Consider the following 16163-nt stretch of genomic DNA (forward strand, 5'->3'; position numbering starts at 1 on the left):
CGGTGCCGCGCTACGAGCTTGTATATCTGCTATTTTTGAATAGCCCAAAGTGTAAAATAATGCTTTTTAGCTCAAATCTAAAAATGAGACAGTTCCAGGTCTCAATGGGTTAATCCATAAAGACCGGGAACGCATCTGTGTCATTTTAAGATTTCTTTGGCTGTACAAAAATAGCAGATATACAAGTTCACTCGTGGCACTCGTAGATCTGCATTTTTGGGGGGGAAATGGACATTTTGTGCAAATCTTTGAATATATACTATATGTGTTTTAAAGCGAACGTTTTTAACTCCGATCCGGTCCCTGGAACAACATATTTTGAGATGGGTCCATGGCCAAAAATGTTCTAAATCCTAACAGTATGTAGCTATATCAGTGGTGCTCCAAGTTTTTCCATGTCAAGGACCCCCAAAATGACAATATGTTGTTCCAGGACCCCAGAAGCAGTTTTTAAAGAGTTAAAAATGTTCGCTTTAAAACACACACACACACACACACACACACACACACACACACACACACACACACACACACACACACACACACACACACACACACACACACACATAAAAAGAACACAATTAAAAGATTTGCACCACTTCTCCACGATTAAAAAAAAAAAAATAGCAGATATACAAGCTCATATGAGCTTGTATATCTGCTAATTTTGAATAGCCAAAGAAATCTTAAAATGACACAGATGCGTTCCTGGTATTAATAGGTTAAAATGCGCCAGTCAAAAAACTGTGTCACAGTTTCCTTTCGTCTTATCAAGTCTTCCGCTTAATTGGGCAAACATGCGAGGCTTGTCGCGATATATAAATAACCTGCTGACTCAGAGCAAAATACCACAGCGCTGGCCTCATCAAAAAATGACAGCACCCCCCCGTGAGATAGAAAAACCCCCAGGCAGAACCAAAATACAACACTGTAGAAGTAGGGCGGGCCATACTCAGGTGCTAAAATGAATATTAAGGAAATCCAAAAAAGAGGGGTGTCTATTTTATGTGTTTTTTGATGGAGAGTTCAAATATGACATTATTTTTTGGATAGGACAACTCTTACCTACATTTTTTTGCATTTTTATATCGCTAATTGTACCCGTTCTAATTAATTTATAAGATATTAAAATCCAAAGGAAATCCTAACATGTGGGGTCTAAATGATGTGTTTTTATATGGGGAATTCAAATGTGACATTATTTTTTAGGTGGAATAACTCTAACCTACATTATTTTGTACTTCAAAATGACTAATTTTGCCCTTTTTAGCCTCATTTTAGGATATTAAAAGACATAAGGAAAATACTTTATATTGACAAAGCCAAATCAAACTTACATATTTATTCACAATGGAAGTGCATGTATATCACTGGATACAATTATGAAGATCAATTATCACTTCCTGAACTTTGCTAGGTTGTACAAGTCCTGCTTTGACGCTTTGCCTTAGACATCAGTCTCCTGCTGGTCTCCTGAGTCCTGATCCCTCCATCCCTCTTTTCCTTAGAGAAGTATGTAGAAGAAGCCTCAGTCACCATTTTGACAACCCTCGCAATGCTCTGAGTGTGGCAGGGCCAGTTGGGCACCTCCATGGGATGACAATGAAGTTTTTCATCTCCGATGTGTTTAGTATGCAAGTGAGAGGTGGCTCTGACACACCTTCTGACCAGCTAATCAATCCACCAATGCTGGAAGCATCATAATTGATCTCAGTTGTCCCTATGGTTCTTACAGAGGAGTCCCCCAGCTGAGTGTCTGGGTCTCCTTCTCCCCTGATGGCCAGGATTCCCTCCACCCCCTCAATCCTCTCCTTCTGATCCTTAGCGCTCAGCAGTGTTTGGAGGGTGGATTAATTATGGGCATACCAAGCAGATCTTCTAACAGTTGGCATCACAATGTCCAGTACCTACTTCCTCTGGGACTTCAGGCAGTCCAGCTGAAACAGGATGTGCCTAGGCCCTTCAATCCAGGACTCCTTGATCTTCACATTGAACCAACATGGATAATACACTCCAATGATGTATTCCACAATGAACTGCAGATTTTTCTGATTCTTTCCTCTCAGTCCATGCTTTGACACCCAGAGCCTGAGAAGTCTGTTTGCTGTGGTGAGCCGGTGGCTGTGGTTTACTGGCCCATTGTGGCCCAATATCCAACAGATCCAGCCTTGTAGGAACCACTCTGTCTCCGAATGCACAAACAATTTGATAGCCATAGTGTTGATCAGTCGAGAAATCTTGAATGACCTTGTAAGGCAGCTTGATCAGTGAAGGGCCATCAGAGATCCTGGTAAATTTTGGATTGATATCCAACTCTGTAGCTGAATCAAGGAGCTTTAGTATTGGTCCAGATAATTTGTTGACAGAGTAGGACCTTCAAGTTCAACAATGAGCCAGCGGAGGGGCAGTTCACCAGTGTGTACGTTGCACACCAACCAGACCAGGTGTCTTCCCATGTGCAGCTCCAGCTTCCTCATTACTCCAGCTTTTACACCACTGTTGACATTTGTTGAGTCTCCTCCAATGGCCCACAAGGTCTTATGAAAACCTTTCTCTCTCAGCCAAGCAAAAAGGACCTTAGCAATCTGCACTGCATGTGACTCCTCTTTAGTTGCTGTTTCTGGGGTAAAATGGAACATATAGTTGCTGCCAGGCTCACTGACAACACTATGTTCTTCCCTCATCTTTGCAGGAAAAGATTGGTCACTGCCCTCAGCTTCCATCATTACATTGGTCAGGTCAATCCGTCCATCAAAGAGGATGCAGGACTCACACGCCCCCCCCCCCCCCCTCCTTCCTGCACTTCTCCTCAAATTCATCTCCCAGCTCTCGTATCAACTTCTCCTGTGCTATCTTGACCTTGTTTTTATCAATCACTTTTCATAGGGTGTCTTCTGTGATGATTCAATCAGAGCCGCAGTTGCTATTGCTGCAGTTGGCCTGAGCGAATTAATTACAAATTAATAAAACAATAATCAACTGCAAATGTATGTAGGTTAGGTTTATCAGAATTGAAACATTTCTTCAGATTTGTGTTTTACACACAAACATCTGTTATTTGAACAGGAATTCTTTATAAAAGCCTCCCATCTTAAGTTCTGTCTTCGAGAAGAAAATCGCTAATTAATCAAAGAAATGGACAATAATCAATTGCAAATTGATGTAGGTTAGGTTTATCAGAATTGGAAAATGTCTTCTGATTTGTGTTTTACATGCCAACATCTGTTATTTTGAACAGGAATTCTTTATAAAAGCCTCCCAAAATATTTTTTTCTTCTAGAAGAAAATCGCAAATTAATCAAAAAATTTACAATAATCAACTGCAAAAAAATGTAGGTTAGGTTTATCAGAATTGAAAAAAATCTTCAGATTTGTGTTCTACATGCCAAAATCTGTCATTTGAACACCCCTCTTTTTTGATTTTCAAAAAAAAAAAAGTATGGCCCGCCCTACTGTAGAAGGCCTGTTTTTAGGGCCAGAAACGTAGCGGTTTAACCCTTTAAGACCCGGGGACGCATCTGTGTGTCATTTTAAGATTTCTTCGGCTTTTTTTGAAAAATCATGGAAAATGTGTGCAAATCTTAACACATTCACTGCCAGATTTTTTTTCAGATTTTTTGCAGTTTTATGCCAAGAGATTTTTCATTGAAAAAAAAAAAGTACTCAGGAGCCAAGATACAGAATTTTTAAGTTTTAAGTTAACAAGGAAGTGGATAGGAGTCTTAAGGTCCTTACACACCGGCGAAAATAGCGAATATACGCAAAATTCGGACTCGTTCCGAATAATTAAAAGACGCTTTTTCGCTTCGCTTTTTCGCTCCATGTACGGAGCCATTGACTTTATAAGGTTTTAAAAAAAAACGCATTATTCGCACGAAAAAATCGCCCCGGTGTGTAACAACCTTAAATCTTCAAAAAATCATAGCTCCTTGGTCTTTAGGTCAAAATCTAAAAAAAAAAAAAAAAATTTAAAATTGAAAAATTTGTTTTTTTGCTAAAATCGAGTTAAAGGGGAAATCCACCCATTTTCAATATTTAACTATGTCATTAATATAGCATAAAGGAGTTGTGTGGAAATAAGAAAAAAGTTCCCCCCTTTTCTTTTTGCCTTGAACTGGAGGATTGATTGTGAGTTTAACATTGCAAATTACAACGTGATGACTCATCATGTTGTAATTTGCAATGTTAAACCCACAATCAATCCTCCAGTTCAAGGCAACACAGAAAGGGGGGAACTTTTTTCTTATTTCCACACAACTCCTTTATGCTATATTAATGACATAGTTAAATATTGAAAATGGGTGGATTTCCCCTTTAACTCGATCTAGGCAATCAATGTGTTAAACATACGTAAAAAAAATTATTAAAAAAAACTGTTTAGAAGACACTTGTAGAATCCCCCAGATGCAAAGATTTGAATATATATATTCAAAGATTTGCAAAAAGAAACATTATTTTGAAAACAAATAGCCAAAGAAATCTAAAAATGACACACAGATGCGTTCCTGTTTTGAATGGGTTTAAGGTCATAAATCCTCGGGAAGGAAGTGACAGTTTATTTTTAAAGCGTGCTGCTTGTCTGTCCACACTGTGGGCCAGACAGGGATGAGAAGATCAAGCAATCTAATCTGTTTGAACTATGGCCTGCTTGTGTAGAAAAAGCACTGTGTGTCGGTTCATCCTATTGTAGGCCTGCCTGTACAGGGGTGCAAATGTTAATTGAATTCATCGATTTAATTGACTATTTAAAAAAAAAATCTATTTTAACCCATTAAAACCGGGGAAACGTGTCTGTGTTATTTTAGATTTTAGCGTTGGCTATTAGAAAAGAGCAGATATACAAGGCTTAAGCTCACAGAGAGCTTGTATATCCGCTATTTGGGGATTTTTGAAAAAAGAATCTTGAAAGTGTTTGCAAAAAGTTGAATCATTTTGAATTACGAAAAAGTTTGAGAACTACTCATTTAGAAGGCAGTTGTAGAATTGGCCCCAGGTCTTAATGGGTTAATGAAATTATTTTAAAAATAATATAGCAAACATAGATCTACAAGCTCACAGTGCGACACAATCCATTCAGTGGATTATAACAAGATGTATATTTTATTTGCTTAGATTCTTTGAAAAAAAATACACTTCTCGATTAATCATAAAAGCAATCCATAGAATAATCGACAAGAAAAAAATACGGATAGTCCTACCACGTACATTAATCAAGTCTTTGAGACCTAAGATTGGTTTTAAAGACACAGTACAACTTCTGGGGACTAATCTACAGTATCACCATCTCACTTCAGTTCACAGTGTGATATTAGATTACATACAATTTAGGTTTCACTGGTCACAGTCAATTCACCCACAGATTAAAAGGAAATGTTATGTCCAGTGGTGTAAAGTAACTAAGTACATGTGCTCAAGTCCTGTACTTAAGTACAATATTGAGGTATGTTTGCTTTACTAGAGTATTACCAATTGTCTACACTTCTACTTCTACTCCACTACATCTCAGAGGCAAATATTGTACTTTTACTCCACTACAATTATATGAAAACTTTAGTTACTAGTTACTTTGAAGATATAAATGATTACACTATAAAACATACATTAACCACTTTAGCCATATTTTATACCTAGGCTATTTGAAAATAGCCGATCTACAAGCTCACAACGAGTCACATCGCGACGCACTGTGGGCATGTAGATCGGCTATTTTCAAACATTTTAGTACTTTTACCTTTGATATTTTAAGTACATTTTGATACCAATACATTTGTACTTTCACTCAAGCAAATTCTACTTGTAACAGAGTACTGCTACATTGCAGCATTGATACTTTTACTTAGGTAAAGCATTTGAGTACTTTTTTGTCTTTAAAATAGCTTAAAAAAAAACTACCCGACAACAGAGAGAAAACGGTTCCTTTACTCACTCATATGTTCAGACTGTACGGCCATTGCAGGTGTTTTTTTTAATCCACAGATAGTCACCAGGAGACCAACTTGAACCGGTAACAGCATCCAGTGAGTGACTGAGCCACGTGAGCTTAGTGCGGTCCGGTGTTCCCTATCTAGTGTGTTGAAATGAGACTGGAGGCCGTGTGGGAGTGTGTGTGCGTGTGCGTGTGCGTGTGTGTGTGTGTGTGTGTGTGTGTGCGTGTCACAGAGGGGAACAGAACACCGGGAGGCCTCGCTCGCTAACCTACAGGTGTGTCCTCTGGGACAGAGGCCCAATCAGATAGCACCTGTGCTGTGTCAACACACCTCGACGACGCGTCACACGGGAAGCCCTCTTTCTCTTGGTGTTTCGCTTCGGTGGGCGGGGTTAGCTATAACACCAACTATGCCTACTAGCAGTGGTGGAAAAAAGTACTCAGATGTTTCACTTAAGTAAAAGTATCAATACTGCAATGTTGAAGTACTCTGTTACAAGTTAACTCATTCAGTGCCGAGCTTATTTATGGAATTTTGGCTCTGAGTGCCACAGCCAAAATTCATTGTAAAAAAAAAAGTGCTTAGGAAGCGAGATACAGCCTTTTTAAGTTATAGGTTAAACAAGGACTGGATGGAGTAGCAAATCATCATATCTTGGGTTCTGAACATGTTTTTTCCAAAAAAAAAAAAAAAAACTTTTATTTTGAAAAAAATGTTATGACGGATTTGACGGATTGTGGCACAGAATGAGTTAAAGTCCGGAATTCAACATTTACTTGAGTAAAAGTACAAAAGTATTGATATCCAAATATACTTAAAGTACCAAAGGTAAAAGTCCAAAAATGTTTGAAAATAGCAGATCTACAAGCTCACAATGCGACGCGTTGTGAGCTTGTAGATCTGCTATTTTGAAATAGCCTAGGTATAAAATAGGGCTAAAGTGGTTAATGTGTGCTTTATAACATAATAATTTATATCTGCAAAGTAACTAGTAACTAATGTTTTCAAATAATTGTAGTGGAGTAAAAGTACAACATGCATTGCCTCTGAGATGTAGTGGAGTAGAAGCAAAAGTATCGGAAATTGGAAACACTCAAGTAAAGTACAAACACCTCAGAATTGTACCTAAGTACAGAACTTGAGCAAATGTACTTAGTTACTTTCCAACACTAGCCTAAGCCCAACCTCAAAACCACGCCCTCTTGGGGGGCGAAACACCGGGGAAAGCGATGTTCTCCACACGTCACACACAGCCAAACCCCTTACAATACAGCTCCATGATTTCAACACTGGGCCAAACCCCTAGGAACAAAAAGCAGCTCCATAACATAGACACTGAAGACTGACTCACCGCTCTCTGCTCTCATGATACTATGACTGGTAGCTCATTATATCTCTAAATAGCCCCCCATAAAGACTAACAAAACGTCACCTTGATAAAAGAAAAGAACACTGACAAAACTGTGATATTGCTTAATCATTTCAGAAGGTTTATAACAAGGTATGACTATTGATATTACGCTGACGCTGTCTGTCAGTTATGTAACATGAGAGGATTATATGACTAAGGCCAATTTATGTTTTGACTTTGGCAAATTGTAAACCTGACTTAGGCCACATTATTTCTGGAGTGACTTACTCCAGACTACGTTTTCTTTTTCTTTTTTCAAGTCACACTGTCTTTGACGTAGGCAATAGGCTCTATGCACAGCAGCCATATTGGGAATGAATTGGGCCCCTTCCTTACTTCCTTCACAGGTGTTACCAATGATACTAATGAAGGCTCTGTACCATTTAGTGTGGCGTAGTGGTTGTCTTATTTTCTAGGACCCCCATAACTCTGAGAGCATACAAATGGAACCAAATGGACCCTTACGGGTCCATTTGGTTCCATTTGTACACTCTCAGAGTTACGCACCCACCATAAAGGGGCCATTTGGGAACCAAAATGGAGTGTTTCTAGTGAGCCAACATGCACGTTATCAGCACCCTGGCCAGAATGGAACAGAGCCTTCATTAGTATCATTGGTAACACCTGTGAAGGAAGTAAGCCTATAAATAATTAGCCTGGCATGACCAGACTAATATCACGGCGGAGATATCAGTCTGGAATCTCTGCGTGGAACCTGCATTTCCAAGGGGCGGATAAAAAAAAGAAAACAACTTCGGGGGCAGTTAAATCCAGTCACAACTGAGCGGTACCAGACTAATCTGTGGAGGGCTTTTATTCGTTTTTTCTTTTGCACTGTAGATTTGTCTGGTTTCCAGGCTAATATAAAATGACCTAGGTCACACTCTTGACATAGGCCATTATACTACTGGGGGTGGGAACAGCATGAACTTTTCAATAAGCATATATAGGTACAAGTAAGATGCGCGAACGCGGGAAGCGAACGCCAAAAAAAAAAAAAGAATGAAAATTCTGCGTTAAAAGGAACATCTTAGAAAAATACAAATTCACAAAAAAATAACTTTTAATGGTTTTGAACAATTCAACAAAGTGTTTGAAGTGCCTGTTTCACCCACTTCCGGGGGGCGGAGCCAAAATCCGAGCCCGAAGTATTTGTTAGTAGACCCCCACTTAGGGGGGGAAGAAAAAGTTTCGGAGCGATTCGGGCACTTTTCATTTAACATGGGGTTTCAATGGGGAGTTTTTAGGAGCCTTCTCCGGGGCGTGGCTTCCGGGGGAAGGGGCGGGCTTAAACGCAACCTTGACAGGTGTGTTCAGTTTTCAAAGACCTTTCATTTGATGTATGGTACGTCTATATTGGACATTTACTTGGCTGCACACAGGCAGTGCACACAATAGTGCACACAGAGACACACACACACACACACACACACAAGCCAAGCACGGTGTCATAGTAAGCTCCACTTGCGGAGGCGCGCCTTTGGCGCGCCTCCTTCCGCTGCGTTCGCAATAATTTGGATGAAGTACTATGTGAAGTACTATTTGCTCATTCTTGCCATATTTGGCTTGCTTTAACTACTTTAACCCTACTGTATGTTAACCAGTTTAATTTGGGGGGGGGGAAAATGGGGGTCCCTGGCACTAAATCTTTTCAAAGGGGGGTCCGCGACCAAAAACATATCAATATCGGGGGGCCTTGACATGAGAACCCACTCTGTGCTCTAATCTGCTCCGTAATGCATCAAGCTGAATTGCCTTATCGTTAATGAGGACTGTTGGCATCATGCCAGGTGAAGTTTATCAGGCAGGTCTTAGTTTAATTAATTACTCTCTTAACGAGTTGGGAGCCTGCAGCACTGGGGGTGCACACAATTGTCCGATAACTGCTCGGAGAATCAGATTTGTGTATTTCTTTGCCATATTAGATCGTACAATGAATGCCACAAAGTTTAAAAAAAAGTGTTAAATAGCTTTACATTCCCATAACAATCATTGTTGTATAGAGTCTTCTCCCTGTCTCTCCATTTTACACTTTGGCTATTCAAAAATAGCAGATATACAAGCTCGTAGCGCGGCACCGAGTGCCGCGCTACGAGCTTGTAGATCTGCTATTTTTTTTTTTTATCGTGAAAATGTGTGCAAATCTTTGAATATATATTGTTTTGAAGCAAACATTTTTAACTAAAATATTTGCTCCTGGGGGGTCCCTGGAACTAACTATTTTGAGATGGGGGTCGGCGGCCAAATACATATCATTTTGAGGGTCCTTGACATGAAAAAGATTGAGCACCACTGATATAGAAACATACGTTTTTTTTCAGAATACTGTTGGGATTTAGGAGACATGTAGAATCGGCTTCAGGTCTTAATGGGTTAATAGACAACAAATATATGTTCAGGTGAGGATAATTTGTAACCCACCTGAAAGTGTGTTTTCTATACACTACAGCTGGAGAGACGGCGAGATCCATGTTACTGAACAAACAAACTCTTTAGTAATGTATCACAATATAGAGCCTTTTGTTTTACCAAAGAAATATCATTTGCAGAACCTTTTGAACTCAAAGTTTCATTCTATACTAACTCATGTTGTTGGGGACCCTCAAGGACCTCACTTCGAGGAACCACTGGTACGGTATATTGAATTAAAAAAAAGAATAAAAACATCTCTCTTACCACGATTTTCCATCCCAGGGTCCAGTCCAGTGAGCTCCTGAATGAAACAAACAAATGGAACACATTAGTCGCAATGAAAACCATGACAAAGGCACGTGTAATTGTATAGTATATTTTAGGAATCCAAAGTGCTATTAACCCATTAAGACCTGAGGCGATTCTTAAAAATGTTTTCTAAATCTTTTTTGAAAAAAAAAAAAAAAATCACGATTTTTCAAAAATAGCAGATCTACAAGCTCATAGCGCGGCACTCGGTGCCGCGCTATGAGCTTGTATATCTGCTATTTTTGAATAGCCTAAGAAATCTAAAGTGACACAGATGCGTTCCAGGTCTTAACTCATTGAGTGCCAGAATAATGCCATGCTCATATTTGAATTTTGGCTCTGAGTGCCACCATTCAAATTCATTGTAAAAAAAAAAGTGCTTAGGAAGCGAGATACATCCTTTTTAAGTTATAGGTTAAACAAGGAGTGGATGGAGCAGCAAATCTTCAAATCATCATATCTTGGGTTCTGAACATGTTTTTCAAAAGAAGAAGAAAAAAAAAAAAAAAAAAAATTGAAATGTATTTATTTTTTGAAAAAAAAATTCATGACGTCTTTGACGCCTTTTGGCGCTCAGGGCGTCAGGCCACATGACGTCTTTGACGTCTTTTGGCACTCAATGAGTTAATGGGTTAATGGGGCATAAAAAAGTGTTTAAAACTTGTATAAAATGTCATATATGTTACAATTGTCCGATCTACCGTGTTGAAATGAGACTGGAGGCCGTGTTTACATTAGAAAGTGGGCCTATGCCTTCATTAATCCCTCTATGTATTATTTGTAGAAAAGTGACACTGTTTGATTTTATTGTGTATAATTATCAATACGGAATTATGGAAACTATAGTCTACGTAATGTAACACTGCCAGTGGATATGGACCCCCGCCACCCCCAAAAGGATGACACCAAAAAGTCCTGGGGAGTCGTTTCCATTGTGGTCCTACTGTATGTATTCAATTCATCAACAAGAGCATAGAATGTTGACCCATTCAATCTGGGAACGCATCTACAAATGTCTTCTAAATCCTGACAGTATTCTGAAAAACCTATGTTGCTAATAATATCAGTGCTGCTCAAACTTTTTCATGTCAAGGAACCCCCAAAATGATATGTATTTGGCCGCCGACCCCCATCTCAAAACATTGGGACCCCCAGAAGCAAAGATTTGAGTTACAAATGTTTGCTTTAAAAAATACATACCATTGCTGTCAGGCAGAAACCAGTTAACTCCCTGTTTCCGCTTTTTTTTTCTCCATAAATCAGTGCTATTGAACTGTCTGTGTGTTGAGTAAAACATAGTTAACCAATGAAAAGTATTATAAAGTGCTTCTGACAAAACCATCCAACTCCATTGGATCCTCAAGCTAACTCCACCAAAAGGGGGGTGGAGTTAGCTGGTTTTGCTGACTCCAGGCTCCACCCCCTTTTGACCTACAACCTCATTGTGAGCTTGGAGGTCCATTAAGCCGTTCTTATCAGTGATGAACAAAACCTCCTAACTCCACTTTTTGTCACGATTTTTAAAAAAATAGCAGATATACAAGCTCATAGCGCGGCACTCGGTGCCGCGCTATGAGCTTGTAGATCTGCTATTTTTTGAATAGCCAAAGTATATGAATGAGGATCTATCCAGGCCAATCACACACACTAGTCTAGTCCTGATTGTGTCTGCTTACTCAGCTATGATAGAATTGTGCATTGATTCATCTAAAAGCTATCTGCACGTCAGGTCTGTCCTATTTAGCATAAGTGCGAAAAGAGATCATATCATTTGGGAGTTATTTTGCTGGGCCATGGGGTGGATGCAACTTTCATGATGACAAAATTAATCATCTAATTAGGGGTCCCTGAGGGGGTTCCACGGGGTTCCCCAGCTAAAATGATTGATAGTTAGGAACCAAATGGACCCTTACGGGTCGGTAACACCGAGTTACCTTTATTGTCAACATCACAGGTTTACAGGTGTAAAGAAGTGGGTGCGTGGGGGGGGGGGGGCGGGGGGGGGGGTTATGTCCAGAACCATTCCTTTTATCACTATCATTTAACCCATTGAGACCTGAAGCTGATTCTACATGTCTCCTAAATCCCAACAGTATTCTGAAAAACGTATGTTTCTATATCAGTGGTGCTCAAACTCTTTCATGTCAAGGACCCCTAAAATTATATGCATTTGGCCGCGGACCCCCATCAAAATATTTTGTTCCAGGGACCCCCTCAGAAGCAAAGATTTGAGTTACAAATGTTCGCTTTAAAAACATATATATTCAAAGATTTGCACACATTTTCACGATTTTTCAAAAATAGCAGATCTACAAGCTCGTAGCGCGGCACTCGGTGCCGCGCTACGAGCTTGTATATCTGCTATTTTTGAATAGCCCAAAGTGTAAAATAATGCTTTTTAGCTCAAATCTAAAATGGCAGAGTTCCAGGTTTTAATGGGTTAAAAAAAAATCCTAAATCCTAAAAAGATGAAACATGGAGATATGAGGTTTCTGCCCGATGCCAACGACATCAAAATGGGGGTCCTTGAAATGGAAAAAAAAAGGTTGAGAAAGACCAAGTTAAGTTTCTACTACAGTGCCATGTTCGTAAAGACCCCCCTAACCTGTCAGACACCAGGTGATACACCTGAGAGATCAAGCAGTCAGTTGAAAGGCTTCAGGGAACCGTGTCCCTGTCTTGACATGCTGGAGGGGTCAGGAGGTCAAGGACGGGTTCAGCTGTAAATGCTGGGTTTCCTGGTTTAACCCATTCAGGCCTGAGGCGGATTCTAACTAAAATGTCTTCTAAATCCTAACAGGTTTTTTGAAAAGAACGTATGTTGCTATATCAGTGGTTCTCAAACTTTTTCATTTCAAGGACCCCCTAAGTGATATGTATTTGGCCGCGGACCCCCATCTCAAAATATTTTGTTCCAGGATGTGACAAAGATGTGAGATACAAATGTTCGCTTTAAAAATATATATATTCAAAGCTATGCACAAATTTTCATGATTTAAAAAAATATATAAATGAGGACAACGCTATCAGAAGTATTTGTTGATTATTATCGTTGCTGTTGCTGGGCAAACCTCAGAGCTGTTACCTTTCAGGATTCAAATGTAAAAAATAATCACTAATCAATACAGCTCTACTTTACAGGTAAAGATAGCCTTGTTGAGTAAAGTCTAGGGTGGGACTCAGAGAGTTCATAGTACCCAAACTAAATCAGTGTCAGTGACTCAGCACAGTGATAAGCACGAACGGACGCTACACGTGTTGCTCCGTGAGCTTACAAGGAATTCAAAAGATACCACCGTTTGCTATTGGCTACGCTACAGTAACCGTAGGCGCGGTTAAACCCCAGGATGATGCAAAAAAGGGGTGGGGAACAATAGCAGTCCAGTATTGGGCCGCACTTTGTAATGTTTGGTCTGACCAAAGGTCCTCTTACAAGTGTTTACATTGCAGTGGCAACTGGAAATCCAGTTTTAACTCTTAGACTGCCAGAGTTTTTCTAGAGCAGCCTCTGCCAGGATTTCAACGATTGTGTTACCTGTTCACGTAGCCACAGATTTTTTTCCTCCAGTATGATTGATCCCCTGATGGTTGCCAATCACTGAGGAGATTCAGGTGTGGTTTCACAAATGTCAACGAGGTCATTGCGACCTCGTGGACATGTGTTGTTTGATGTTTGAAAATAGCTCAAAAACCAGTATTTTTAAACCAAAAAAACAATGTAAATTGTTTGTCCGTTTGATTTTTAACATTGAAGTGAATGGAGCAGCAAATCTTTGGAAATTGTTATCTCCTAATCCGTTTTGAATAACGAAAACATTTAACAAAAAAAATAGAGAATCTTTTTAGAATTTTTTTTGGTGATTTTTTTTTTTTTAATTTAAAAAAACGTTTATAAACGTCTTTTGGGAGGCAACAGCTAAATTCTCAAAAACGTTTATAAACGTCTTTTGGGAGGCAACAGCTAAATTCTCAAAAACGTTTATAAACGTCTTTTGGGAGGCAACAGCTAAATTCTCAAAAACGTTTATAAACATCTTTTGGGAGGCAACAGCTAAATTCTCAAAGACGTTTTTAAACGTTTTTGGCAGTTATTGTGTTAATTCACCCATGTACTGTATCAGGAAGACTCTGCAAACCTTAGTAGGTCAGCATAGTGCCAAAAGATGGGAAAGATCAAAATGGATTAGCTTTATTACAATAATTGCTCTGCAGATTAGGTCCGTCTTTGAATACGTGCGAACATTCAGCGAAAACAGCATATCTACAAGTTCACAACTATTGAGATACAGGGCCAATCGTATCGCATTAGGAGTGACAAGGGCAGACAAGATCAGAAATGAATCCATTAAAACCCGGGAAGGCACCTGTGTCATTTTAGATTTTAGCTATAAACATTATTATATATATATATATATATATATATTCAAAGATTTGCAAAAATGTTCACGATTTAAAAAAAAATAGCCAAAGAAATCTTAAAATGACAGAGATGCGTTTCCGGTTTGAATGGGTTAACCCATTAAGACCTGGAACTGTGTCATTTTAGATTTGAGCTAAAAAGCATTATTTTACACTTTGGGCTATTCAAAAATAGCAGATATACAAGCTCGTAGCGCGGCACCGAGTGCCGCGCTACGAGCTTGTAGATCTGCTATTTTTGAAAAATCGTGAAAATGTGTGCAAATCTTTGAATATATATATTTTTAAAGCGAACATTTTTAACTCAAATCTTTGCTTCTGGGGGGTCCCTGGAACAAAATATTTTGATGGGGGTCCGCGGCCAAATACATATAATTTTGGGGGTCCTTGACATGAAAAACATTGAGCGCCACTGATATAGAAACACACGTTTTTCAGAAAACTGTTGGGATTTAGGAGACGTGTAGAATCGGCTTCAGGTCTCAATGGGTTAAAGACCCGTGTGATTTTGCCCATCCGGTTTTGTGGAGCCGCCCCAATCGCTATTTAAATGGAATAGAATTTCCCCCGTGTGATAACAAAGGTAGACAGACGCTAAATAGTCTCCGGAAGTACACTCGCATTTATGTTTAAAAAATACGCTAAACCACGCCGCATCAAGGATTTTATTAGGTAGGCCCGCGGACGGACCTATTTTGGGGTGAAGTCTTTCCGGATTTGCGTTTCCGGCCACCTGATGATGACGCGCCCGGTGACGTAGGGTTGCCTCCGCTCCCGACCGGATCACAAACCCCAAAAAGGTATTGATCCCAGGGCTAGACCGGAGTGACCGAGGAAGACGCAGAGAACAGAAACGGATAGGAGCAGATGATCTGCTGTGGCCATCCCAGATGGGAATTAGCAGATCAGAACGCAGTGTTGATTTCGTCGACTAAAACTATGACGAAAAATGCTCGTCGACTACCTTTATTCACTGACGAAAACTAAATAAAAACGAAATAAAACTAAGCTTTAATGACTAAAACTAAGACTAAATATATTGACAATTTCGTCAACAAATAAAAACTAGACTAAAATGTTAGTGAGGGAAGTAATTTTATATTTGGTTGCACTCGGGTGTTGCGCTCTGAAAATAGCAGATCTACAAGCTCACAACGCGTGAGCTTGTAGATCGGCTATTTTCAGCATGCAACCAAGTGTACAATCAGCCATTACCACGCCATCAAGGCACCGCCACAATGCATTTTAGTCGACTAAATCAACTGTAGATTTAGTCGACTACAATCTTATGATATTTAGTCGACTAAAACTAGACAAAAACTAAAACATTTCAGATGACTAAAATTATGACTAAAACTAAATGGAATTTGATTCAAAAGACTATGACTAAAACTAAATCAAAATTAGCTGACAAAATCAACACTGATCAGAAGTAAAAAGCCTATTAGGATACGATACGTTATGGGCATCGCAGAGACAACGCATCCCCATATTCTGTATTTTGAGCACAGCCCTACAATGCATATACCACTGAGCTCCACTCAACCTGTCCCATGGCACAGGTGAGCTGTGTGCTTTGCACCTGGATGACTGGAGAGTGACTAGGCTACACAGAACGAGATTAGACAAAGACAACTTCCTCTTAACCCTTTAAGACCTGAAGCCGATTCTACATGTCTCCTAAA

At 39.5% G+C, this 16163-nt stretch overlaps 1 protein-coding gene across 4 annotated transcripts in view; it reads right to left on the bottom strand.

The window, feature by feature from the left end:
* The window catches only part of phactr4a (phosphatase and actin regulator 4a), a 369306-nt gene that overhangs the window by 78006 nt on the left and 275137 nt on the right, over window positions 1–16163 (bottom strand). For 2 of the 4 annotated variants that reach the window (XM_084080251.1, XM_084080248.1), the window contains exon 1: window positions 5927–6054. The exons of 1 other annotated variant lie outside the window; for it this stretch is intronic. In XM_084080251.1, the coding sequence (XP_083936377.1) occupies window positions 5927–6014 (88 nt within the window). In that variant the 5' untranslated portion in view covers window positions 6015–6054. Of the gene's footprint in view, window positions 1–5926; window positions 6055–10014; window positions 10052–16163 lie in introns of those variants that run through there. One more of the 4 variants, XM_084080250.1, reaches the window with a different exon arrangement.

Source organism: Gymnoscopelus microlampas, assembly GCF_963454915.1.
Source record: "Gymnoscopelus microlampas genome assembly, chromosome: 15".
Taxonomy (NCBI): domain Eukaryota; kingdom Metazoa; phylum Chordata; class Actinopteri; order Myctophiformes; family Myctophidae; genus Gymnoscopelus; species Gymnoscopelus microlampas.